Genomic DNA, 27,483 nt, shown 5'->3' with positions numbered 1-27,483 from the left:
CTGCTCACTTTATCCTGGTTTTCTTCTTCATATTTTTGTCCACGTGGGCCCTTCTGCGATGATTGCACTTTTACACATTACTGATCAGGTAATTTTCTTTTATCTATACTAGTGTGTATATGTATAACAGAATATATTAATTATTTACTTTCTCCCACTTTGGATAGCTGTGGCAATAAGGAGGCAGTGCTTATGGGGCTTGTGGTGCTTATGGGGGTTGTGCTGCACCACAGCCCATTTTCTACTTTTGTCACTAGTGAGACCCTGCTCCCAACTTCTTTTCCTTCTGTCCACTGAACATGTTTTCAGTGTATTTTGTGGGCTTCAAAGATGTGTTTTCTATGGCCCTCCCATTCAATARTCATTCTTGGTGTGTCTCTGTCTGAAGGAAGTCATATTCCTGCAAGGTGTGATATTTTCTGTACTTTAAATGTTATGCCTAATGAGCTTCAGGATTATCTGATAAAATAAATATTTGCATTTTCTGAAAGTGGGAAACYGAGAGAGAAACCCTGATCTATAAAGACACCTGCAGAGTTACTTTCTAGTTCAAGAAGTCCAGCTTATCCATGGACAAAATTCCCTGACGCCCAGCCRCAACAGACGGTCAGCAGCACCTCATTGTACGTGTTTTCCTTTGGACAAAATGTACCAGATGTACACATATTTCTGTTAATGAAATAGATCCCTAAATGTATTGGTAATAGGATAATTTCATGCATCCAAGGTATGAGTGGAAGATTGACCCATCTGATGTTTAACAGGTTCTCTTTGGGGAGCTGGTGTTTTCTGATTCTGACCTGGGCAGTAGGTGCATGGTATAATGCATACACAGGTGACACCCCTCCAACAATATCTTAGGTAAATGATCCTTTTTTGATTTTCTATTTTTTGATGAATATTTGTGCCTGAATGTAGTTTGAGTAGTTTGTCTTAGTTGAAACCTGACAGTTTGAATGAGTGGATTCCTGGAAAACATCGAAGCTTAACTTTTGTAAATTTGTGTTTGAAACCAAAGCATAAATACAGAATTATTGATGGCAGCTAAAGTGATAAATTGATCATCTAGATTGACTAGTTATAGACTAGAAAAATGCAATCTGTTTTGTCAAGAAGGAATTGTTTTCATCTGTTGTAGTGTCCTGGGAGAAAATTAAGTTAAACAGGACTGAGACCTAGCATGAGCTGGGCTTGCAAGGAAAGCAGAGCTGCCTAAGAAATTCTTGCAACCTTTCTTCCTATATTTGAAATCACACTACTGTGACACCATAGAAGTTCATGAGGAAGTTTGCTCTAATTATAATGGAGCAAGAAACTGGAAATTGAGATGGAACACTCTAAAATTTTGCAACTAATTGTAAAGCAGACCAGTTAAAACAAAGTTCTTAACCGAACTGGCCTTACCTTATGATCAGATCACCTCCTTTCTTTTTCTAAATCAGAAAGATCTGTAAGATTACTAGTAGAGCGCTTGGAAGCAGTGCAATGCATATATCAAACATATTTACTGCATCAGGTGCTATTGGAGGAGCAACTGCACTGCAAATTACTGAATATTAATTGCAATAATTTTCAGCTCAGGTAGCCTTCTCTGTACAACATCAGTGTTTTGGATGCAGCTTTTCCAACTCTAAAGCTCACTTTTAGCAATTCCTCTCTAAAGAACAGGCTGCATAAAGTAACCACAATTTCTGGGACTCTACTTGTGATGTTGTTGCCTGGTTGTATAAGCTGTTTAATGGAAGTGGTCCRGCCATGACACAGCAGTGGTGCTCAGCAGGTCTGGCATGGTCTGGCTTAGGCAGAAGAATTAGTGCTTACTGTTTGGCTACTGAACTGAGCTTGAGCTCAGCCACGGCCATGAGAAAGTCCTTAGCTAAGAGCGATTGCAAACAGCCCCTTACGCTCAACACTAGATATTCTACTAGATCAGCCYCTCCTAGGAGAGAATTAAAAGCTTTTCCTCCCAGACAACTGCAGGATGGTTATCCGCGGAGAAGTGATTTGGCTGGCAGTTTGGGAGCGAAGCTGTCATTAAGCTGGGGCTCCTTGATAACGTTTCTGCAGCAACTGCCAGTGCTAATTTTGTAAGTGTGCTCCAGCTCGTTTTAAGATCATCGTGTTGGTGCAGCACAGATTAAGCGTGCGGCTCCAATGTGTTGTTACGAGATGCCTTTTGAAATTCTCTTGACAGCCTCTGGTGTAAAAACTTAACCATCTGCTGCAATCTGAGAGGATAAGAGGGAAAAGCTATAGCTGGTATAAACCCAGGCAAATCATGCCGAGGAGGAATTTGTCCCAAAGCTGCTAAGTCACAGACAAAACAAATAATATGACAGTGTTTTAGTAAAGGTGTCAGTCTCCAGGGTGCATCATCCCCTTTCAGTTTGGGAAAAGCTTTGGGGTATCATATATAATTACTGTCTGTACACGAGTAACAGTATATCGGGTATTGTCTCTCCATAGGGTATACCTGCTTTAAGGGTTTGAAACATGAGTAAATCCTGGGGATGGATTAAAGCCTTGCCAGACAAAYATCTTGGGAGGAAGGGCTGGATAATATTTAAAAATAAAGGATTATTGCTGCAAGCAGTAACTTTCTATCACTGCCCCGTGTCTAGCTTTTTTTGTTTTGAGTTTTACTGCTTTCATATAGTTTCCATAATAGAAATGTTCCTTGGAAAGGGAAATGTTCCTTGGRAAGCACTGGTGGCAGGGCCTGTTGTCATGGGAGGAGAGCAGAGCGTGGAGGGGACCCATGGGTTAAACCCAAAAGGAGGAGGAGAAGAGCAGGAAAAAGGTGCAACAGTGCTGAAGATCAGGGAAAAGAGGTGGAGAGTGTCGATGGACAGAGCGAAATAGCTACAAAGAAAGAAAGAAAGAAAGAAAGAAAGAAAGAAAGAAAGAAAGAAAGAAAGAAAGAAAGAAAGAAAGAAGAGTGAATTTAGAAACTGCTTTCTTGGTTCACTTTGTAGGTGTTGAGTAGAGCGGTGTGTGGAGACTGATGCTGTCATATTGAAGACAGGCCTGAGAAGGACACTTTTTGCATGCAAGAACTGGGCAGGAAATGGTAACACATGATATCAGTGTTATCCTAGGGGCAATGCTAAGCCATTTCCAGTACAAGCTTTTGACTTTATGAATTTTATATACCTTCTGGGACTCTGCATTCTGATCTTCTCTGTATTAGGGTAAAGCATGAGAAATTTTGCTGAGGTGTTTGCATCCTGGCAGTCCAAAGCTTGCTGAGGTGAATATCTGCATATTGCCCCATCCCTGCTCTGTGTGCACCAGCCCTAACTCCCCCTAATTCCCACTTCTCTGCAACAGTGACTGCAACATGTGGTGAAATTCAGTCCTGCCTCTTCCCACAGGAATAAGAGGCTGCTGTGTGCAAGGGGGTCAGTGTGCACGGCATAGCTGGACCTAAGCTATGATGCCTGTTTTACTTCACAACTGCAACATACTTTGCTCCCCTTTGCATCCTCTGCTCCTCAGCTTGGCTGGCAATCCCAAAGATGTCCCATGAAATCCTCCTTCCTGCCTGCTGCGAAGCTTCTGCAAAACAGCCATGTGTTGCTACCTAGCATTAACATGATGCTGTCAAGTGGCAATGAAATAAGTAGCTATTGGGCTGTTTCACACTGTCACACAACAAGGTATCACGCCAACAGCCACCCTTTGCTGGGTGCAGCACTTACATTGCAGCCATCTCTTGCTTCCAACTGTAAATATTAAGGGTGCACGATAGACCTTTATTGGCTGCATGATGCTTGCCTTAGCACAGTACATGACACTGTCACTTTATTCAGCTAATTATATTCCTTGATAACAACTTTGGTTATGTTTTTATTCTGCTAGTTTTTTTTTTTTCTAGTAGAAAGTTGATGAGAGAACAATTATTACATTTAAGCTTCAGTAGAGATGTTAGGAGATATGCATACTTGAAAAGTATAAGTGAAGTATAAGTATATACACACACACACACACATATATATACACACACATACATATATACACACATATATACCTCTACATCCATAAGTACTCTTTGAAGCCTCATTTTAAACTTGATCCTTTTAAACTTGATTTTAATTTGCCGGTGAATTTACTGAGCTGTGTTTGGCTGCTCATTTGACTAGCGAATCCTCATCCTGTTGATAGGAGCGTGCGGGCCTGTCTCCACCTGTGAACCTTAACTCTGTTCTTACAGATTCTCAGGTCAAAAACTCGCTGTTATTGACTGTCTAGTCACTGTAGTAATATTAGCAGAGTTCAACAGATTTGTATCTGAATGTCATCTGGATGAAGCCTAATGCAATAATTGCTTTTTGGTATATCTGGTGAAGGTAGAAGTAGTTTGTGGGGTCTATTTATATGTTATAACCAATACAGTACATGAAGAAAAGAGCTCAAAATGCTTTACAGTAGTCTCAACTTTCTATTCCAGGCTTTTACCTTGCTGCCACCTAAAGATAAATATCAGAAAACACACTGTAGTTCAGATTAGGGAGATTTACCCTAATATGCTAGGAAGAAATTTCAGCCTTGTCAATATCTCTCTTTTAGGCGAAATTCCAACACTTTCAAGAGATTTTCTTGAAGATTGTGCTTGAAGGTAGGGAAAGAATCTGCTAGTTCAGCTACCTGGGCTTATCTCTGCTCCTCTAAGACCAAGAGTGTTGATATGAGGGCACATCTCTTGTGACTGCAGCCAGATGATTAATTTAGATCTGCAGGCTCCTYGGTGGAGGAGGATCCCTGAAAGCATTTCTTATGGGAATCCAGCCAAATCCACTGTTATCTGTGGAGGTAGGCTCCTTCTCTGCCTTTTTAGCTCTGCATCTCTGATATTGGCCTCAGTGCCTGCTCAAAATCAGTAGTCTAAGCATCCCTCCTGCTAAGCTCTGTTCTTAATAGCCTCAGTCTTGCATAGTCCGTATGTGGGAGGCTGAGTGGTYGGTCACTGCTCCCAGGGCAAAKGCTGCGGGGCAGGACAGCACCTGCRGGCCCAGCTCCGCTCCCTCTGGGAATACTGCTGGATAAAGATGGCTCAAGGGCCTTGCTTTGGTTTCAAATAGTCCGAGATCCCAACATGATTTGTCTCCATCATTCTCATCATCTGCAATTGCCTCAAACCAGTGAACGACCCATTTCTTTGGAGTCAGCGTGTTGCTGCACTCGAATCCTCTGGCGATGGGGGCAGAGCAGGTACCACTGTCCATCCTTGTTCACCTACAATCATGCTGAAGGCTGCAATACTTTTTTTTTTTTATGGAGGAGAATTAGCCATGCACATCTATAAACAAAAAGCATCTGACAGCTACAAAAAGCAAGTGAACAAGAGCATGGCATGAAGCTGAAGCTAAAGGCTGCTCCAGACTGCAGCACAACTTGCTCTGTTGGATTTGTCCTGAGCACTGGAATAACCAGGAGACTGTAAAAATATCAATACTTGCGAGTTTACTTGTGAGTGTCATGATATATGGCAAGAAATTACATGTTAAATAATCAAGTATCCAACTTCAGGAATTAATTTTTCTGTACTTTATGCTAACAGTGAGCTCAATTTTCCATGTTAAATTGTGGCATGATTGAAATAATTTGTTATTTAATGTATACTCATATAAGATGGGTGTCAAGTTCATTCTTATTTGGAAATTAATGGCATAAAATTAGTTACGCTTTTTACTGAAAATCATAGTTTTAATGAAGTTGAGAGGCAGAAATTGAATTAAATCTGGCAACACTGAGCAGTTATGAAAAGACAGATAGTTGGTGTTTTTTGAGTCACCTCATAGGAGTGTTTTGGAAGAAGATAAGGTGGTCATGACCCAGACCTTTCTCACGGTGCAATATGTTGCTTCAGGTTTCTGAGTCAGGCCAGTTATATTTGGAGCTGGAAGCATGTGTGCAGACCTGGAGCCTTCTGCAGYGGTGGAGGTAGGTAAGGACTGAATAGAAACATCAGTTCCTTACTAATCCCATTTGGACAAGTTTACTGTGTCAGWGACTGCTGCTTAGCAGCAGGTTACGCCAATAGTGTTGTTTTTTTTTTTTTTTTTAAGTGTCATGGTTAATATATCCTGTGATAATCTTTGGCAGATTGTGGTCTCCCTTCTCCCTCTGCTCAGCTCCCAGTGGAGGACAACACGATAACACTTCGGTACCTTACAGATGTGCCATAAGCATTCCCTTAAAATGATTAAGACATTCTTACTGAGCTAAGATACAGCCCAGGAGTTCACTACTATCCTAATCTGGGTGATTTTTGCAAATCCATTATGTTTAATTTTCTTCCTTGCATCATTTCCTTTCCCTGACCTTCACTGTCTACTTATCTGCTGTCTCCAGCACCTCCTCATAGGTGCAAATGGTGGTAACCTTTTCTGGTGGCTGTGAGGAATGTTGTGCAACACCAACAGTATTAAGGTATTTTGGGGAATCATCTCTGCTCTGGATTATTCAGGTGTCCTCATGAACTTCTAAGCTTCTCTAGCAGTGTCACATACTGAAGGTATGGGCAAAGGAATTGTATGAAGATTACAATTTCCAAATGGGTAAAAAGTGGCAAAATAAGCCAGCTTTTAGTAGTGGTTTTAGGAAGTATATTTCATTTTCCCAGTAAACCAAGCATTTTCTTTTATCCTGAATGAGTTTTATGTTTGATTAAAGGAAACAATGCAATAAGGAAGGAATGAGGGAAAYGTCCACGAGATGCAGCACAGTCTGCCTGCCATGGATCAACTGTGGATCACAAAACAGTCAGCTTTGAGAGAGAAAAGCTACACCACAGTGTAGGGTCGTTCCTCCTCTGCGAAGGAGGAACATGCCCATGTTCTCATCTCACTGAGGAGTTGGAGTCGGCCCAGATCGCAGGGGTACAAACATACAAACAGAACTGGCCGTGGAGGAGGTGGTTGAMAGGCCTCATGGCGCTGGTGCCTGTTCCTACTGCTCTGTTTAGCCTAACTGGGAGATTTTCATCTTCTCTCCAGTTTTAGCAGCTGTGACTTAACAAGTATCAGGCAGGTTTATTGTGTTCAGACCATCCAGCCCTTTCCTGGAGAGTTGGGAACAAGCAACCAGGGAGAACAAGTGCTGTTGGAGGACTATGAGCAGGGCAGCTGCACGTCTCCTTCTGCCCAGAAAGCAGCGGCTCTTGGAGCAGAGCGCCCTGTCCCTTGGGGGTAGGAGCTGTGCAGCATGTGTGGGTGCACGGGCTGCACTGGGGAGCCCGGCTCTCCCTCCGCCTCCGAGCTCCCTTCTCCAGGTTACCCRCTGAAGAGCTGCCGGGTTCGTGTCCACCAGCCACGGTCCTGGTCCCGAAACCACGGGCATAAAGAGAAATCTTGCCATTTTCTTAAGTAAATTAGACTGTCGACTAGTGGTGTGCTTGAGAATCGCCAGAGTTGCTGCCCATGTGGAGCAAGAGCCAAGTGCGTCTGCAGCAGCACAAAACCTGCTCAAGATAAATAATTACAAAGGTTTCTAAAGGGCACAGCTGCTGATTCTCGTGTCCTTTCCATTACATTACAGCAGTGCTGTGCTTCTGTTTGCACGCTCCTTCCTCTTGCAAAGAGAATAATCTGCTCTCCCAAATATTGTTTAAATAAATTTGAGGACTTGTTTTTGATGTGCTTTTAAGTACAAAGAACCTCAGATATGGGTGTAACAAGCTCTGCCTCTCATTTAATTGCCTCTGTATATCAAAACAGATAAATAGTCCTGATCATTCGAAACAAAAATATTTATCAGATCCTCAAGAAAAAGAAATTCTTTTTATTGCTTTTTTTAAATGGAAAAATATTCTAGAAGCTCAATAAAGCATGCAAAATTTTTCAGGCATTATTAGGAATTAAATTTCTTAGCAAGAACTAAAAAGGCCTGTGCCAAGAACACACTTCACAGGCATAGTTCATCAAGAGACACATAGGCTGATGAACATGCCAGCCTCGTTTTATCTGGAAACATTATGGTTTCWTGGACCTTGGAGACAGCAGTCCTAAGTATGTGATTATATTCTGAGGTATTAATGTACTAGATGTATACAAGATGTGTTTGTTAGTCTGAAGTAATCATATAGTGATGATATTAATGAGCTATAGAGCTAACTCAGTGTAAATAAAATAGTGGTTGGATTTTAGGTTCATGGTTCTCATTTAGTCACTTGAATAAAAGAGGGTAAGTTTTCCAAAAAGCCTAAACTGCAGCCTCGGAAATTTCCCTCTACCGTACCTGGCATTCTGTATATAAAGCAGACCTAAGGGACAGGAAACTGCTGGTCTTTTTAAAAGTAATGGCAGTCAATGAGCTTACTCCGAAGCCAATTTGATCCTAATCCTGCAGGAAACTCCACATAAAGCCCTGCTCACATCTGTATTCTGGTGCCCGGGACAAGCACTGGATCCCAGCAGATTGCTGGTCGCACTCTGGGTAAGTTACAGTAACCTCTATTTTTCTAAAAGCATCCAGGTGAAAAGCTGGGCTATGTTTTTCAGCTTCCAAGTGCGGATGCATTTTTCTATTCTGTAGAAATTTTTAGTCGGTTAAGCTAGTTGTGATTTATGGGTTTAGAGCAAGTTTATAGTCTGTCTGGCTATTTTTTTTTCCCCCAAGTTGCCCAGAAAATAGAAAGCATCATGTTAGGTACCAGTGCAAGCACACAGGTGATTAGTGCCTGTTGCTGGGAGAGCACTGTGTTTTGGTATTTTCAGGACAAATATCCATATTTGTGAAAAAGTTCTGAAAATTCACCAGTGAATATCACTTCTGTGGGAAATACAAATAAAAGCCTTTTTAATATTTGCAGCAAAATAATCTTCTCTCCTCTCGCATTTAAAAAAGCAATGTAAATGCAAATATGAACTTTAGACATTAAATCATCATCATAAACAGAAGTGCCAGAACTTCTACCAAATGTTGATTCCTGTCTGGATAGTGCTTAGGAAGAGGTCGGAAGTATCATTTCATTACCAAGATGACTGGGAGACAGAAGTAATTGTGCTTTTTCTCACCAAAAAAAAAAAAAAAAAAAGTGAAAATATTTTGAGTTAATTGTTTCAAATTTCCAGAATCCCTTCTGAAGTTACTAAACCTACTGCTTTATTGCTACATGAGCTCTATGAGAAAAAAAAAGGTGTAATATTTAGCAGCTGAACAGTGCAGGCTTGGAGTACATGACTTTGTTACAAAATGAGCAATGACTGAAGTAAATGCCCACGTGATGTGAATGCGAGTCAGCAGGGATAACGTCGGAAGGTGAGAAAAAGGAAAGCAATGCCACTGCAGTGTACAGGGTGCACAGTACAGACAAACTGTGTTAGTCTGCATGCTAAACATGTAAGGTGAATACCCAGTGCAGCCGATCCCTGTACTGCAGAGTCTTGTGCTGTCTGATGTCATCTGGGCTCCCTTTTCTGCTTATTTTTGCCATGCACGCTAAGAATTCGACTGCTTTGCATTGAGGCGTGCAGCAATGCAGGGCTCGTGAGGAGCCCTCTTGTCTTTTCCTGCTAAGATATATTAGATAACCTTATTGTTGTTGCATCCTAATGTTATGACACTTTAAATATGTTGCGATATACCGTTTAAAGTTGTTAGTTAAGTCCTGTGTTTGGAATAGAGGCTAACAGAAAATAGCAAAAGACATAAGAGAGCTGTTCTGCTTTGGAGGGGAAAAAAATGTAAAAATGCCACTGTGACATTTCCAATGACTTCTAGAGCAGAACTGCTCATTTTACAAATCTAAAGATGTTTCTTCTTACTCCACATTTGACCTGGCACAGGAATAAAGCTGGCTTCTTTGTGGCTCATACAGCCAACTGCAAAGATTCTGCCATGATGTGTGATCCACAATTATGTGAGTGACATGAAAACAATAAATTCCAGGCTTTCTTCCACTTGGTTGCGCTGACTCTGCTAGGCTAATAAAAATAGTAAAAATTTATTTCACTGAATGAAATGAGTTTATTTCAATAAAATATCTACAGGCTGTAAGAAGTTCATCTATGCTGAGTAGTACTTTTCCCTCCCCGTAGTTCCATGGACATAATGAGAGTTTTCTTGTAGGAAGGTGAGGATAAAACCAGAAGTACTGAAGAAACTGTCACATAGAGAAGTCCTTCACCAAATCCTCTCCCTTACGAATACGTAAATTTCTTTGGGAATTTTGCATTTTTCTTTGCATTTGAAGAAACAGAACATGAGCATTGCTCTTGTACGGCACCTCTTAATGTTGGAAATACTCTTCCTTGGAGAGAAAAGGCCTTTTTCTTTTCAAAGAATATCCTAAAATTCTGCACAATTGTTTGGTAACCTCAAGACCTAAATTCATATGAATACTGGTATACAACTGGTGCAGTGTGAAAATTCACCATCTGGAATATATTTGTCATTAAGTTGCTCTCTATATCTCTTGAAAAAAAATACTTTTTATCTCTGTGCATATTAGCAAAATAGCCATATAAAAGAGCAATATAGAAACAGACAGTAAAGCCACGATAACACTGGGAAAATATGATGCAGTTATATAGCTGGTGTCCACATCTTTCAGTCAAAATGATAATTATCCATTAATAGCCTCATAAGTATGAATATGTAAATAGCTGGAGAATGCATTATTCATGAGCCACCAGGCATTAATTATTGTAATTAAGTATCATTTACTACATTCATATTACTAACCCTTGCAGTTAATGAATACATTAGCTAATCACTGCAGAGTGGGTTCAATCAAAATTCTAACTGTCTGTGCTGTGGAAGCCTGAGAGAGTTTTATTGAATTTAGATTCAATATTGAACATATTTTACATGCTTATCAGTGTATTTTTAATAGCACTAATTGTGAATCGTAACCTCCAGTGCATGATGCTTGTCCGTGCACCCAGGAGGATGAAGTGGTACCAGCTGGAAGAGGCTGCGCAACCACAGTGCTGCAGAGCAGCAGCTCCCTTACTTAAAGCAGAACTTGAGCACATTTCTCTTGGTATCAGTATTCAGAATCATAACCCTCACTTCCAAAAATCATGAGCTTGATTCTTTGGTTTCTTTTTTTATTTGTCTCATATCCTTCTAATTCTGAGCATATTGGGTTCACAGTTCTCTAAGCTGTTCTCAACAYCCTGTCTTATATGATCCTGGTGTTCTTTCTGGTTTTAATTTCTGCTGAGGTTCTCACAAAATCATTTACCTTTAGAATCTGGTTTTCTAAATAAAGAGCAAATATAAAAAGATTGCAGTGAAATTACAGTAAGCGGCAACTCTAGAGATCTGTAGAATCTGTTGGACCTTTATTTTCAACTAGAGTGAAGGCCTTTTGAACTCCTTAAATCTTTAAAAACTCTTTGAGATCAGATTTACATACATTTACTTCCTTTCATAGCTGTACACTTTTAAATGACCTACAACTGCATTTCTCTCAAAAGGTGTAGTCAATAAATGTATTTTGATTAATCTGATATCGGTTTCTTCACTTTTTTAAACCAGAAATGTGAAGTCAGTTCCTCCCTGGCCTCTTGCACACCTGTGCGTGGGACAGTTGCAATCTGTGGACTCACTGGAACCAGATGACCTGTCAAAATGGTAAGAGACTTCCTCCTAGCCCTAAACAACTTTGTAAGCATTGACAGTAAGGAAGGAAGAACAAAGTAATTAAGAGTAAACCACAGTAAACCGTGTGGTAAAAATTCCTAATTYTGAATCACTGATTTGGGGACTTGTTTATTTAGTTGACTATGCAAGGCACCAAAGCTATCTGAGATGGGTAATTTTGATAGACCAACACAATATTGCAGCTAAAATGGTTCCAAGTGACTGAACTGGAACCCCTTGGAGCTTGTTTGGACCAGTAGGCCTGGTCCTGCACTGAAGAATAAATTAGGATAATACAGCATCGATTTTGGAGCAGTGTAATGATAAAGCACAAGCATTCAGAGGTCATGGCACACTCAAAGCAAATGAATGGAGTCATTAGCAGAAAATGAGAGGTAGACATAGAGACAAAGGCAGAATGTTTATTTTGTGTATAAAGATAGGAAAGTTATGTACACGTGCACAATGTAGTTGAGAATACAGATGTACAAAGAAAGGAACAGCATTTCTGGAGGCAGGAGATGCTCATAATGGCAAGGCATTGGAGGAAGGAAAGAACTCAGTTACYGTAACAGAAAGTAGTTTTTATGGTGTGAATTCTGAACAAGAAAGCCTGAATGGCTGCACTGCCATGAATGTATTCTAGATGAAGAACATATATACCTTCAAATCTCTGTAAAACCTGTTTTTCATATTGTACATACATTCTTATATCGAGTTTCTAAAATTTAAAGGAAGGAATTTTGCAAATTCTATACATAGGTATTCTTTGCGATTTGTTTTTTCATATAGCAACAGCATGTAAGACATTSTTATCACATGGATTGCTTCCTAGCTTTCTTCAATATTAATATCAGAATAAAGTCTTTATTTATTCCAGTATATCAGTCATAGATATAATTCTGTGGTCTATCTATATTYTATAAAATAATATAATAAAATAATATTCTATAAAATACTTAAAATAAGCATTTCACTTACTTAGCTGGGAGTTCAGTTAAAACCAGTAAGGAAAAAAAAATTGATTTTKAAAAGTTTTGGTTTGCAAAGTTATGGCTAAAAAGTATCAGCTTTTGCACTAGAATTTTTAAAAATTGTTATTTCTTTGCTTTTAGTTAGCATTGTATGGACTACAAATGTGCTGATATGAATGTGGGATTGCCACTTGCTGAGGTGGGTATCAGGTGGGTGTCTATAAAAGGGCACTCAGGATGTTGTGAATTGTTAGTCCAAGCCATTTTTTGATTAGCCAGAGTTATGATAGAAAGTTTCACAAACGCAAGAACAAAATATAAAATAGTAATAGGAATAGTATGTGATACAAGGATAGTGATATCTGTAACATTTCATGGTAAAATTAGCCTCACTAAAGCCAATGGCTCTTTGCCACTCATTGTTGGGCTTGAATGCCACCATCAGTATATCTTACTGTTCCCTTTAATTTTTGTGCCTTACCAGTTTGCTTTGCATGCTGGCAGCATTTATGTGGCAAAATGTTCTGGGGGAGATAAGATGAAATGTATATTTTTTAAGATCTGCTAGCATTCGTTCCAAAATTAAGYGAAAGAACTAAAACAGACCAAACAGATCCAAAGCGATAAATGAAATAAGAACCTAGTCCTGAACATTTGCCACACAGAATTTTCATCGCTCACTTCGTTGTATTATGAWAAAAGGAACATGCTTTTACCTAAAAGATTTGCTCCCACAATTGAAGCCAGAGCTGAAGAATGATTATATAAAATTATTTCACCTATGTTCAAAAAATTTAAAAAATGATTTTTAACTCTGATATTTGTACTGCTTTTCTAAGCTCTTTGGTCAAGGCATCTGTTGTTTCAATGGCTTTAAAATACAGCGTTTTAACACCTGCTAATAATCTTCCTGTTCACCCCACTCGACTGCTGGATCATCATCCATTCGCAGAATAAGGTAGGAGAGAAGCTGAAAGAGATTCTGCCACAGCAGTAGAGAGACAAAAAAGGAGAGGTCGCTTACATCTATCTCGCAGCGGTCTCCAGCGTAGTTTACGTCGCAGAGGCAGTGGAATCTGTTGAGCAGGTTTTGGCAGAGGCCCCCGTTCAGACACGGGTCGGAGCTGCATTCATCAATGTCCTTTTCACACCTAGGGAAAAGATTCCAAGGAGTGAGCATCTGAAACTGCAAATTAAATGCATAAAACGGGCACGTTTAGTTGCAGGGAGAATGCTGTATTTGAATKCTGCAGTGTATTTGCACACATGCCTGTGATTTTATTAACTCCCTTATCAGCCATGCTTAAATCTTGAACTTCCTGTGTTACTTCCAAAAAAGCTACTTAAGGAGAAGTTTCATTTCTATAGGGCATTTCATGCTAAATGGTGCTTAGTGACGTAAAATGAAACTCTTATGTATGATTCAGAGGCAGATCCAGGGCAAGTACTGCTGAAAACCTGCTTATCCATTTTGATTGTTACTGGGACCCGAGGACACTTTTCCCTGCTCAGTAACTTGGTTTGAAGTCAAGCAAATATGTGTAATTCACAGCTGAGTGCCACTGGGAATGCTCACCTTTTTTTCCTCAATTAGGAATGACAAAAGATGCCCGGCAGAATCTGCGGTCTGGTCTACGTGAGCAGAATTGTAAGAATGTCTCAAGTGCAGAAGAGGATTTTGTAAGTTTAAAAAGATACCATTAAATGTTTTTGAGTTAACTTTTATGAGGAAGGAAAGTTGAGATTTCACAGTTTCAAGAAAAACAATTTAAGAGTGTATGAGATTGCTTGAAAGATGAAGTAACGATTTACCAATTTTCTGCAATAAGGTTTCCCCCTAATTTTTGTCCACTCTTTTCTTAAATTGTGCTAGTGGTTAATGCCATTTTTGTCAAATAATTAGATCTCATTTGCATGCGAAAAAGAATGTGAAAAATTCCATCAGAAATGCTCTGTTTGAGAGTTTTGGTTTGGATTTTCTTGTTAACTGACATATTTGAATGTTAGAAAAAGAAGTCTCACATGTGTGAAGAGAAACTCTCATTTTGTTTTCTAAGTTCTATGAACCCAGAACAGTTTACAGTTTGGCAGCCTGGAGGAAAAGAGGATAAATAGTCAATTTTGCGCAACAGAGAAGAATGCCTCACTGTGATGGTAAGTTAAAGTGCAATATGCGTGGTACCAAACTGCTGTTTAATATGAGAACCATGGGAGCTATAAAATAGAGATTACTGCCAGCCAGTGGGCTGGATGCAAGGACGGCTCATTCCCAAAGCTGTAGTTAGCAAGTTGCCTGGCAGTGGAAGGAAGAAGGAAAAAGCACTTTTCTCCTACCTTGAAGCCCAAAGAAAAATCATGCCAAAGAACTGCTTGAGACTATACCTTTTTTATGATTTTGTTAACCCTTTTTTGAATACTGTGAGCTGGCATGAGGACTTTCTGGCTGGTTTAAAGAGTAYAACTCAGACATTTCTGCCAACTACACTGTGCACTGGGTGGAAATTTTCATTTCCACTGGGTGGAAATTTTCATTTCATCTAATATTTGCAGCTTACTGTACTAGTTCAATAAAGTCAGTGGGCTAATAAGTTTTTGAGAGAATGAAAATCTTTTCTTGAAACTTGCTTTGTTTTTATTAGCACCAGTACAGCTTAGTCGTGCTGAACTTTTGTATATTATACTCTTATGTGATATTAATTGCACTTAAGGCAAAAGTCTTCCTATATTTCCACAGCACCTAATACACTGAGGCCATCAAGCCTCCCGACTCAGGAGTCGCTTATAGAAAATTAATAAATATTAAGTGTAAATTGTGATAATATCATGMGAGATATAAATCTATCTATGAGGAAGGATGATGGACTCTCTACTAAAATATAACATGTAAAAAATATTTCTAAATTTGTTTGTTAAACAATAATTCCATTTTCATGTTTAGGCATTCAGTAAGAAAAGTAACAAGCTAAAACACCACTGGGTGTTTCATACAGTGCCATCCTTATATGGATTATTTGTGTCCATGCATAAAATGATGAATTTCTACCTTGCATAGGTAAAATATAAAAATAGCATAGAATTCAAAAAATAGGTGTGTATGCTGGCTAAGAAAAAAATCTTACACTGGAGTTAGTGGTCTTACAATGGAATAAGCTTTTCTGCATTAATACAGTGATTTTTGTCCAAGTAAAAAGCTATACTTTTGGACTTCCAAGCTCACTTAAGCAAGGAACTGTTGAACTTAAGAAGAGCTTTGTCTCTGCTATGCAGGATACCCTTGTTGATGTCACTTTCAGGCAATGCTCTTGCAGGAAGACAGTGGTGCTCTACAAAGAGGTGCTGGTGGATGAGCAGAGCAGCTCACCGTTCTCCGGTAAATCCGGGCAGGCACACGCATCTCAGCTCCCCGCCGAGATCGGTACAGTTGCCGAAATTGTAGCATGTCAGATTTCGCTCTTCGTTCCCGCAAACTGTGTATGGTAATCTTCTGTATCTGGGTAAACAGCAAGGTAACAGCGGTGGTTAGAGTAACACTTGCTCATTTCTGAAAGCTCACGCTCTCTCAGCTTTCCGTTTAACACTGGTCCATTTTTTTAGTGGTAAATATTTAACCTTTCTACCTTGCAAAATTAGAGTGGGCATCTAGACTGGGAACGCAGCGAGCAGTGCTCCTGCTGCCAAGCACTGCTCGTGCAGGCAGTGAGAGCATCACGTTCTGCCTGTAAATGAATGCACAGTTTCAGGAGCTGCACGGGGATGCAGCACATGCCTCACGTCCCTCCTTGGTTCCCCCCCGGGAGGGAAGCCTCACCAGAGTGCATCTGCACAACCAACAACATGGGATATGTGGTTGCACGCTGGCTGCCTCATTAAGGAAAGGCAGCAAATGAAGAGGGAGGGCACTGGAGGCACTCACTGGCGTGTTGCTCAAARGAATGAAGGCAGGAAATCAAGTTYAAGACCCACAGACAGAACCTGAATGGATATGTTTTGATTAGTTTATTTAATGTGTTGAATTTGGTTTTGCTTTTCCAAGCATTTACTGGTGATTTCATGATTCATTTCTGAGCAAAACCTACAGGGGACAACCCTGAGGCTAGATTAGTGACCCTAGATCAGTATGATCCATGGACAGCTCAAGAGCTCAAAAGAGAGAATTAGAGTACAAGCTAGACCATGTTGGTCTCATCATACAAGATATTATCAAACCAGGGGATGTCCTGTCGACTCTCACTACTCAATAAAATTCAACAAATAGCTGACTTTCAACAATAAATATTCAAATCAACAACATATCCYATATGTCCTCCCCAAATCCCTGCTAACAACCTGTTTTGCTATTTCCAAAGTGGCTCCTCTTTCTACTGCTCTCCTTCAGGATGAGGCTGTTGAAAAAGGATCTGGTGGAAAGACAGTGGTGGTGCACTCAGGTCCATTACCAACCCTGAGGCCATGGCAGCTCGAGGCCCCATCACACTGCATGGCAGGRGAGGGTATAGACTAAGGATATTACAAATGGATTTTCTAATAACCTACTTTCTCTAGGAAAAAATGAAAGTTTTTCTATTCAGACTATGATTGTACAGTGAAGGGTAAAGGATCACTGGCAATGGATCTCTTGATAGTGGATCAAACTTTCTTGTTTCTAAGGACTTTTGTTTAAAATTACAGCATAGATTCTTAGATCATTTTAACAGAATTGGTTGGGGCCCTATTTTTTTCTGTTCACAATGAACTGGAGTGATTGCTGTCTGTAAGAATAGCTTACACAGCAAGGACAAGATTGTCTGCTTGCGCCCTGTAGGATGCAGTAGGCTGGATTTTGTTTTCCTTGAGAACAAGACGTGCTCCAAAAGGAGAAGTTTACTGAGTGCAGAGAAGGGCAGGCAGTGGACAGAGAAACAAGGAAAGAGCTGCAGCCTTAGTAGYTGAGTGCCTGAGAAGAACAGGAAGCAGCCATATGAGGAGGCCTCAGAGATGATGGGTGGACTGAATGGTGTCTGCAACCTCTAGGAGCTGCTGAGTTGGGAGAGCAAGCCTGAAGGAAGGGCTGCCTAGGAAAGATGTTTTGAGTAGGTAAAATACTTCTTTACAGAATCTTTGAATGTTCTGTTATTTTATCTTACCAGTCAATTCTAAATTTCTCTTCTAGAGTATATTCTAACAAAATCTAGCTTTAGAGATTCAAAACTTTTGCAAAGATGCAGCAGGTCTACCCCAAGGCTTTGGCCAACTTGTAGTCGGRTCACTGCAGAGCTTGTATGAACCAGGCTGACAGAAGAGTTTTGTGTGTCCCCTATTGTCTTCTTGCATTGACTCATTGGTCTCTCTCTGGACTAGTGTCTCTTTCTTCTGCCTCTGTTCACATCTAGTAAGTTTTCATACTGCAAATTCTTTATAAATTATTTCTGCAGCCATAATTAATGTATAAATAGTGGAGTACCTGTAATTTTTGGGGAAAAGAGAACAGCAAAACAATAGATAGCTGAGATGGTCTCGTGAAAGGTTTAATCATAAATTTCCACAGCTGTTTAGAAAATGAATGTAATGTGTGTTTGGCAGTGTGTTGCTTGTTATTACTTCAATCATTACTGTCTATAATTATTTCCATTTCAAGACAATCTATGTACAGGTCTGTAGTGCCCAGTTAAAATGGAGATATCAGTGGTGTAATAATCTCTCAGAAGTGACCTGACAGAAACATAAGGACCTGCCTTGCTCATAGTACCTGCAGTGTTTTCCAGTGAAGTTACCAGCACACAGGCAAGAGTATCCATTAATCCCATCTATGCAAGTGGCCCCATTTGCACACTGGTGCTCATGGCAGTTGTCTATGTCCTCTTCGCAGTTTACCCCTGTGTAACCAGGTTCACAGCTGCACTTGTAGGAGGCGATCTTGTCAGTGCAGTTCCCGTGAACACAGGGGTTTGAAATGCACTCATCAATGTTGGTTTCGCAGTGCATGCCAGTCCATCCTTGGGAACATATGCAACGGTAGGAAGTATACAAGTCTTCACATATGCCATCATGCATACAGGGCCCTGAGCTGCAGGCATCCAACTGCAAGCAGCCCGTAACAGTGGGGTTTGCAGATATTTTCAGAAATTGTTCCTCTTGAGGTTTTTTAGTGTGGACATTGGCGTTTTCAAAGTATGAAAGATAAATGCCACTGATTTCTATGGTGCTCATACATCCTCGCAGGCCATCCAGATTGTCAAAAGCCTTGTCAGCCACATAAATGTCTGTATCTTCTCTTAAAAAGTTGAGGCTTCCAGCGGCAGTTGTACTGGTAGCGGTGTCTCTCTCATTATCTATACCAATGTGCCACTGAGAGGCCTGGGACCGGGGTTCTACCATAGAGACCGTCACTTGGTGCCACTTCCCATCACTCACAGGTCGGGAGCTAGCAAGGGTCAGCTTATAAAAGCTGTTGCCGCTTTGCATTTGGAAGAGTAACTTGGAGTTCTGAATGCTAACGGTGACAAACTCGGGCTCCTTCTCCGCGTGCAGCAGTATCACGTCAGCATCCCTAGTTCGAAAGCCAAATACGATACTCGTGAGATCTCTGCTGATTTTTCCGTTGCTTCTGTAAAATATAGCACTGCTTCGGCCACTAAACACTGCATTAGCAAGACCTGTGCAAAGATAATAATTGAGAAACCAGGCCAACTTTAAACCAAAACATGCAGAGCAATATTTCCTCAGTGCCCCGTGCTCCCTGTCCTTCTGTATGTGCTGAAAACATTCACATACTAACCCTGTTCCAGGTGCCTCGCCTGCTCTTGGTGGCTATAAAAATTATAGACCAGGACCAGTATCAAATATGCTGTAGACAACAGAGCTGACCTGCTTTGCATCATCTGAAGTTATAACTCTATATTCTTTTCTAACCTCAAAGGGGACAGTGACCTAGAGTATGTCCTTATTTACATTTTTGCAAGTCAGAGGCATCACTACTGAAGTCAATGGATTCAGGAAAGTATGTGATTGTAGTGAGGCCCTCAACTTTCCACCTCTTCATGATGAGAGCCCATCATGAACACTTAGCAAAGAAATAATAGTAAAATACCAAGCCTATCAAAAACAGTGGGTCTGTACTGATTTATCTGCACTTCCTGATGGAGATTGATGGCTTTCTAAAGACTTCTGGGTATGGCTTAATCTGTATAGATGTAACTGTACAGACAAATGTTAGTTTAAATGGTATTTTGGCAAGATATTAAATTAATATATTAATTAAATCACAATGTTTAAGAACCACAAGGGTTTTTAACTATTAGTTATTTCTTTTCATTGTAGTACTTACTTACAATTATCAGTTCCTCTATTCAAGTTTCTAAGCTAGGAAAARATAGGCATGATTTTCCTGCCCTTCTCTGCTTCATTGCCGTTACCTCTTTTTCTCCTTTACCCAAACATGCCCTTTCCAAGATTTATGAGAATTACTGATGGGGAAACATCAGTAATTGGGAGTAATGGGAGTAATGGGGAGACAGGAAGGAATGTCTTCTGTTCCTACTTCAGACAAATCTGGATTGCAAGATTGCAGATAAAAGCGGGTTTCTGAACTACCTCTGAGCATCATGAATTATTATATTGCCCAGTTGGAGTTCATGTTTTCCAGAAAGGGCTTGCTAATTATAACCACGTAGGTAGAACTATACCAGATCTCCTGGAAAACAGCTCTTTTTCTGGCTAAGCTTAAACCAGCTTCCAGAACATAACACCCTAAACTGGCAAAGAGCTTGCTGGCCAGTATAGCTCCTTCTGACCATGCTCTATTGRACATATGCTGTTGTCATCATTCACCCACACTCCTGCTCTGCCCACACGTACCTCAATATGTTGGCAAAACTTATAAATATAGACCTGGAATTAGACTTTTATGGTCCGCAAGGCAAGCTCTTAGGTTTCATTATATGTGGTGAACAGAGCCTAACACCTGGAGCTGAGCTCAAGTTGCTGCCAGGACAAATGGTACAGTAACTGCTAAAAGTAATCTGTTTTAGCCCAAATGGCCAGGGGCTAGGGAAATCAGGGGGCAGTTTATCTACAGAGAAGTCTATATTGTGGCTCTGAAAAATGAGTTAAAAGTTCAGCTCTGTAGGYCTGCTAACATTATAAATGCTCTTGATTTTACTAAAAGGAAACAGTTCAATTACKTTTCTCTGTATGATAGTTTCAGTAGTCTTTCATAGTCTTTTATAGTCAAGTTCATAGTCTTTACTATGAAACAGTAACATTTATGATAAAATATATTTTGATGTTAACATTTAAAGACATGCTGATTAGAAGTTTCAGTTATAAATTTTAAGAAGCGCTTCAGTACTTATTCTAACGATCTCAGTAAAGAAAGCATCATATAGCTCTGCCTGCAAACTGCCTGCCCTAGAAATCTTTTGTTGACCATCTTTCTGCTTCCATAGAGTCAGCTATTATAGCAGCTTCCATTAGATTTCTCGTGACTTCTTCACAGCACCATTAGGGCTTTTTTTGATAAAAAAAAAAAAAAAAAAACCAAAAAGCCCTCAAAATCCTTACTTGCTTTTTAAATTCCACTTCAGTTCAGGGAGGGATAAAGAAGAAAGAAAGAGAAGGAAAGAGATATGCAGGATGGCTCTTCTTAAGAGATTCTTAAGATAGTTAATGGCCATCAATTTTCAAACTAATACTGTTTGGTGTGCAGGTGCTTTTTATGAAGATACCAATTTAATAACTGTACTGCTGGTATTAAGATGCCTAAGGCTTTATTCAAATATATTTAACGTTTAGCAAAATGATGCAGTGGAGCTTGCCTTTTCGGAAGGAGGGAGATCACATTAGGCTTAATCCAAGACTGAATTGCCTCTTATCCTTTGCAGTGAAATTATATGGGGTACAGTGGCACTCGGCCAGGTCGAGATCTACTGCACAATCTCAAAGTTGTGCTCAATAGACCAAGGATAAAGGTCCTGTAAACTTCAGTGTGTGAGTCAGGGTGCCTGGCTGAAAGTTTATTTTCTGCTTTAATAYGGTATATTATTTTCATTAATATTACATTAATAATTATTTACATTAATATTATTTACATTAATACTATTTAATTAATATTATTATAAAGTAGAAATAGGATCTGACAGAACTTTAAAACCTTGTGCAAAGGAGACAGGAGTAACTGAAATGCACCTACACTCAAATCCTTGGTGCACCAGCTGGCATTGTGCTCCGTGGGGACAGGGCCCAAGCTCACACCACTTCACGTCCTCGCATGCCTTCCCTGCCGTGTTCGGGGGACACGTGCAAGTGAAGTCGTCCCAGATGGAATAGCACACGCCACCGTTGTGGCAAGGGTTGGACTACAAGGAAAGAGAACACACAAGCTAAGCACGAGTAAATGCTTGTGGAATCCCCCTGTGATCATGGACTGCTTGGCAAAAATGATGACGTGCCAGCACCAAGGCTGCGTAGCATGTTTGATTACTGCGGAGCATCAGTATTTCACCCTTACAATACTTTCTTTTTCCCTTATGTCAATATATTTGCTTTTGATACTCATCTTTCGTAGCACAATTTAACAAAATCTGCTCTTTCTAGTATATTTGTATATTGTCTTAAGATGTCATTATCATCATATATTTTTTGGAAATATATATATATATTTTTAAATCTCAARCTCTGAAAGTCCCCATGTGAAAATGCTCTGAAAAATTGAATTTTTACCTTGCAGAGGTTATCACCAGCACAGCCTTTGGTGACATTGATCAGGGTTCGGTTGGCAAGAGAATCCATTGGATGGGCGATAGGGAAGAATTCCAGAGGTTGATTATTCAGTCTTACATCTTGGATACAACCTTTGAAATTTACATCAGATTCTCCAATATCTGGCAGGCCTCCAATGTAAAGAACATCCTTACTTTGGATGGTTACCTCCGGAGTAGAAATAAAGCCTAGGTATTGGGAGGACTGGAATAATTCCATCTTCTTTGGTTCTATTTTTAAGGATATTAAGTAAAAGTTTCCATCATTCACAGTGTGTTTCCCTAATAACTTCCTGGAGTTYGGAGCTGACACTGTGAGTTTCCCACCTTCCAAGTAGACTCTTATGTAGAGACAGGTACTGTTTCTCAAAGCCAGTAGTAAGCCAGAAGATTTGCGTGTTCGGACAAACATTGATATATTCACATTTTCATTCTGAGTGGCATCAACAGGAAATGCAGCATATCCTGAGGAGTCTTCAGATCCAAACCGGCCTGGAATATACTCTGGGATTAGCAATAGGGAAAAAAAAAAAAAAAAAAGGAGAAGGAAAAAGAAAAGGGAAAATTAAAATGGTTAGAGCTAAATGACAAGGGAGCCAATGAAGTGATCAAATAGCTACTTCTGGTATTAAATAGTTACTTCTGATAGTGAGATGTGCTGGTATTTATGAACGAAGATTTGATTCAGCTGAAAATAGCTTCCAAAGTTCCTGTTAGCATCCACGGCTCTAGCATTAGGCTACAGTACCAGATGTTTTATTATTGGGCATATTTTTCCCCTTTATCTTCTCTGTAATTTTGGGTTTTCAAATGGTTAAGCAAGCCCAGATTTATGCAATTTCCTGCACTGCTCATCAGAAAGATAATTTTGAAAAGAGCCTAGCTGCTACAATCTTCTGATGATCATGGAAGCTAATATAATTCCAGTATGTTTTTTTCCACATTGTTTTCAATCATACAAATAGCCTAAAAAGTGCCCCGTAAAATCCTCTTGTGTGAAACTTCCAAGCACTGCATCCATTTTATACTTCATAGGCACTATGTTTCTTCAACAGATTTTCTGTTTCTGGGACTCAATATGTGCTAATATATGTCAATTTTTGCCCAGTCATGAATCCTGTGCATTCCTGAGTGTGCCCATAAAGCTATCGTGTCACGGGGCAAAAATGATTCTGTGATGCAGTAARCCTTTGTGTTTTTATCAATTAAAAGGATTAAACCAAAAACATCTGTCTTTCTCCCTTACTCTTTATTTTCAGTAATGATTTTCAGACTTGTAAGGATACAAAATATGTAGTCCAAACCATATTTTATTCTGATGAATCATCTCATTAAGGCACAACAAAGTGTTTCTATTTTTGCATTTTAAGTTTTGTGATCTTGTCCTCAGCATTTTCAACTTCCTGCCTAAACACTTTCAAGGACTATTTTTTTCATATATCAAATTCATAGAAAGAATAAACTGGGTTTTACAAAAAAAAAATGCACACATAGCTAAACAGTTGGAATTTCCTTTTGTGCAATAAAACTCCTGCAGTGGGATCTCATAGGCAAGTTTCTGCCCACAGCATTATTAAAAAAAAAAAAAAAAAAAAAAAAAAAAAAAAAAAAAAAAAACCTATGTAATCATTTAAATGAAAATAGGAGACTGATTCTGAAGTAACTTTATAAATGAGGTTTGAAATACTTTAAATCTATAAAATAAGATATTTCTTTATTGATGTGCTTGATTTATAGATGTGATCTGGTACATAGGAATAAATATTGATTGAAATGGGTGATTTTAGACATGAAATCTCGTTATGTTACACCTATTCTGTACCATGGTACGTCAGGCAGGTATTTTTCATGTGGTTAAAAAGAACTTTTTTGCTTGGTTTAGGATTATAGTTTTGTATCCCTAGAAAGAATTTGTCTTAAAAGTATTTTACATTTACAATTCCTTTTTATATTACTTTGTCTATATTTATAAATCATCAGTGTGGACTTGTGTTTGATGAGATGGCTAGCATCACTTTGGCCAATATTAACCTCTTGGGTCACAACATCTGGATGTTGATCAAAATGAGTCAACATCTGTTTGTTATTTTGTGTATGTAGAGAAAATATTGCCTCTTTGTCAATTAAATGTTTGGCAGCAACTTTTCTTCAAAAAGACACTAACATTTCTTATGTTATCCTTTACCACAAGTCTCCTCTACTCTGTCATTTAAGAAATCTGCCGCAGTCTTTTAAATACGGCATATATGGCATATATCTAGAATTGATGTATCAAAACGGCATGGTGCCATGGGACCATGGCATGGAATATTGTCGTCAACAGGAAAAATAAAAGCTTGCTTTCTAATCATTCTCAACATCTCTAATGCCAGTATAAACCTCTCCTGGCCCTGACTGGTTTTAATTTCACATCATATAAGGAGGCAAACATATTTACCAGATGTTGTCCTATACTCCAAAGTTGCTTCCAAACAGTCGGGTAAATTACAGCTGAACTTCAAAGAAGTCTATTACAATTACCTCTCAGACTTTGTCATTTTGCAATACAAAAAAAAAAAAAAAAAGTATGTATTGATAACCAGTAAGTATAGCATGCAAAATGAAATTGCATTTAAACAGTTTGAAATGTACTTTGAGCTGCAGCTTTCTGCAGCTATACATCCAATAAGGCCCTGGGGCCAGTCATTCAGTTGATGTAAATCAATGTAGCTTCACTGGCTTCGCTGTGGTCATGTCAATTTACACCAGTTTAGAATCTGTCCATTCCAATTTGACCACGGTCCTGCCATTGCACTTCGTTTTTTCCAATCTACTTGGCAAATATATATATACACATATATATAAAAATAAATGTGTATATATATWTATTTCTTCCTMCATAGACATTATGATTAAATGTGTGTGGATGATTAATCATGGGGTAGGGAGAGAAGCAGGAGAGYGGCACAACAAAACTGCTTGTTTGAAATCCCAAGACTTTTGCTGAAGAAGGACTGCAGAGTTCACCCCAAAAATGCTTCTTAAAAGTGCTGCATTTAGAGCTCCACAGGGTATAAAGCCTGTTATGCACCCAGCAGATGCAGTATGCAGGGAGCAGAATGGGCACCTCATGTTGTCCTTCCACTTTGCCTCAGCCTCTGCTTGGAAAGACAATTTGCAGCAGGGAAAGTGCTACAGGCATCCTCAGCTTCCCAATTCCTGCTCATCGCTGCCGGGGAAGCTGTTGGCTGAGATGGGCTCTTGGACACACTTCACTCCAGCTGCCCAATCACTATCTGCTGGTTGCAGCCTGTGTTGGTTCTTGTGCAGAGCTGCTCTTGAAGCAGCTGCAGGGCGATTCCTGCATGAATGGCTCCTATTTCCAGCCTCTGATACCCAGCCTTCTCCCAAGCCTAATCAGATTAGGTTAATAGTATAAACTAGTTCATTTAAAAAAAAAAAAAAAAAAAAAAAAAAAAAAAAAAAAAAAAAAAAAAGGAATCTGCCTTTTTAAACCTGGTACTTTTGTTTGCCTTTCATTGTTTTAGATTGGTTTCTTTATAAAAGGCTGGAGAACTTGAGGTTACAATTTCCAAAGAATGCTTTGAAAATAATACTTAAATTTGATTGCTTTCTAAATTTCTACTCTGGGTGCATAACCTCTAGTGAACTAAATTTTCCAGAGTTTATGGAGTGCTAACGCTAAGAAAATTTAAAAWCTGGATGAGCAGAATCCATCAGTGGAGTCTGACTTTTCTGTCCAGCTGAAAAGAAGGCTTCCTTGAAAAGCCACGAGAAAATAATGAACACATGCTGCTACTAACCTCTTGTGCTTCCTCACCAGCTGATGATGACTTCCAGGGATCTTAAGGGTCATGTGGTTTCATCACTGACGTTAACAGGATTGTTTATGATTCTGCTTTCAGCAGCCACTTATATACAAATGGCAATGGTGTTAGCTTACCTGTGGAGCACGTTGGCCCTGTGTACGGCCGGTAGCAATCACAGTGATAATTCAGCCACAGGTTGATACAGCGTCCCCTATTCTGACAAGGGTGGCTTTCACACCAGTCCTTTCTAGTACATCCTGTCTTGACATTTAAAGATGTTTCAGGTGAGACATTCTCTGGAGTAATAACATTCAAATCTATTTCAATGTCCTGAAGACAGCCTACAAATGAAGGGGCAGAATGCATATTATAGATGTTAAGTAGAGAGTTGCTGCTAATGTTCCCCACAGGTAAGCYGCCCAAAAACGTGCTCTGAAATGCAAGCATCTCGTGATCATTATCTAGCACAGCAGAAGTTTTATTGACACATGATTCTACGCAAGAGCTGTCGTGTAAATTTAGAGTAACAGCTCTTGCCAGGGTTACCTCCACTGAGTGCCATTCTCCATCACTGACATTATGAGCAATACGCAAAATTGCCTGTGGCTGGTTATTGACTTGAATGGATAACTGTAAGTAGCCATTCCACAACTCCAGCTTCACAAATGTGTCTTTCTCCCCTCGGTAAAACAGAAATGCTGCAGGTTGCACAGTCTGAAAGCTCAGGTTTATACTGTAGAAAGATTCCTTTTTAGGGGACGTGGGATTCTTCAACCAAAGGAAGCTGTTTCCATCAAAAGAAAATGTGGTTATGGTTTCACAGTGTATGCCAGTGTATCCAGGTGAGCATATGCAGCTGAACCCGTGTTGGCCGTTTTTTAAATGTGGGATACATATTCCGTTGTTTTCACAATGCTGATCAGTACAGCCATGGAGAACTTCTGTACAGTTCCAGCCACCGTAGTAAATCCCTTCCTTGTCCGTAGATGGGCAATGACAAGTATAATTCCCAGGAAAATTTTCACAGATCCCACCATTCTGGCAAGGGTTCATATGACATTCATTGATGTCTTCGTCACAGTGAATACCTGAAGAATAAATACAGAATTAGACATTCTAGACTGGACGAGAGGAGCTTAAGAATAGCACGTGCTTTATTAAAYTATCTTCAATTAGAAGGGAACACCCTGATAAAGAGGTGGCTGATCCACAAGACTAATGTATGCTAAATATGTGATACATTAACAGGCCCACAATTTCTTGAGCAAAGAATCGTTGTTTAATTAATATTCATAGTACAGTATATTGATAAGCTAGAGAATAGGCTGCCAGTCTTTTCTTCTCTTTCTCACTCTCATTCATGTCATTCACGTA

The 27,483-nt window shown here is 39.6% G+C and overlaps 1 protein-coding gene across 2 annotated transcripts in view; it reads right to left on the bottom strand.

Moving 5' to 3' along the window:
* The window catches only part of CRB1 (crumbs 1, cell polarity complex component), an 84,063-nt gene that overhangs the window by 4,108 nt on the left and 52,472 nt on the right, over positions 1–27,483 (bottom strand). Inside the window, exons 6-11 of one of the 2 annotated variants that reach the window (XM_026043841.1) lie at positions 26,244–27,197; positions 22,263–22,804; positions 21,733–21,898; positions 18,292–19,198; positions 15,928–16,056; positions 13,591–13,717 (exon numbers count right to left, since the gene is read on the bottom strand). In XM_026043841.1, coding sequence (XP_025899626.1) covers positions 13,591–13,717; positions 15,928–16,056; positions 18,292–19,198; positions 21,733–21,898; positions 22,263–22,804; positions 26,244–27,197 — 2,825 coding nt within the window. Of the gene's footprint in view, positions 1–13,590; positions 13,718–15,927; positions 16,057–16,529; positions 16,539–18,291; positions 19,199–21,732; positions 21,899–22,262; positions 22,805–26,239; positions 27,198–27,483 lie in introns of both variants that reach the window. The other variant, XM_026043840.1, reaches the window with a different exon arrangement.

Source organism: Nothoprocta perdicaria, unplaced genomic scaffold, assembly GCF_003342845.1.
Source record: "Nothoprocta perdicaria isolate Ctin4 unplaced genomic scaffold, notPer1 scaffold_34, whole genome shotgun sequence".
NCBI classification, from domain to species: Eukaryota; Metazoa; Chordata; class Aves; order Tinamiformes; family Tinamidae; genus Nothoprocta; species Nothoprocta perdicaria.
This window is presented reverse-complemented; position numbering and strand designations above follow the sequence as displayed.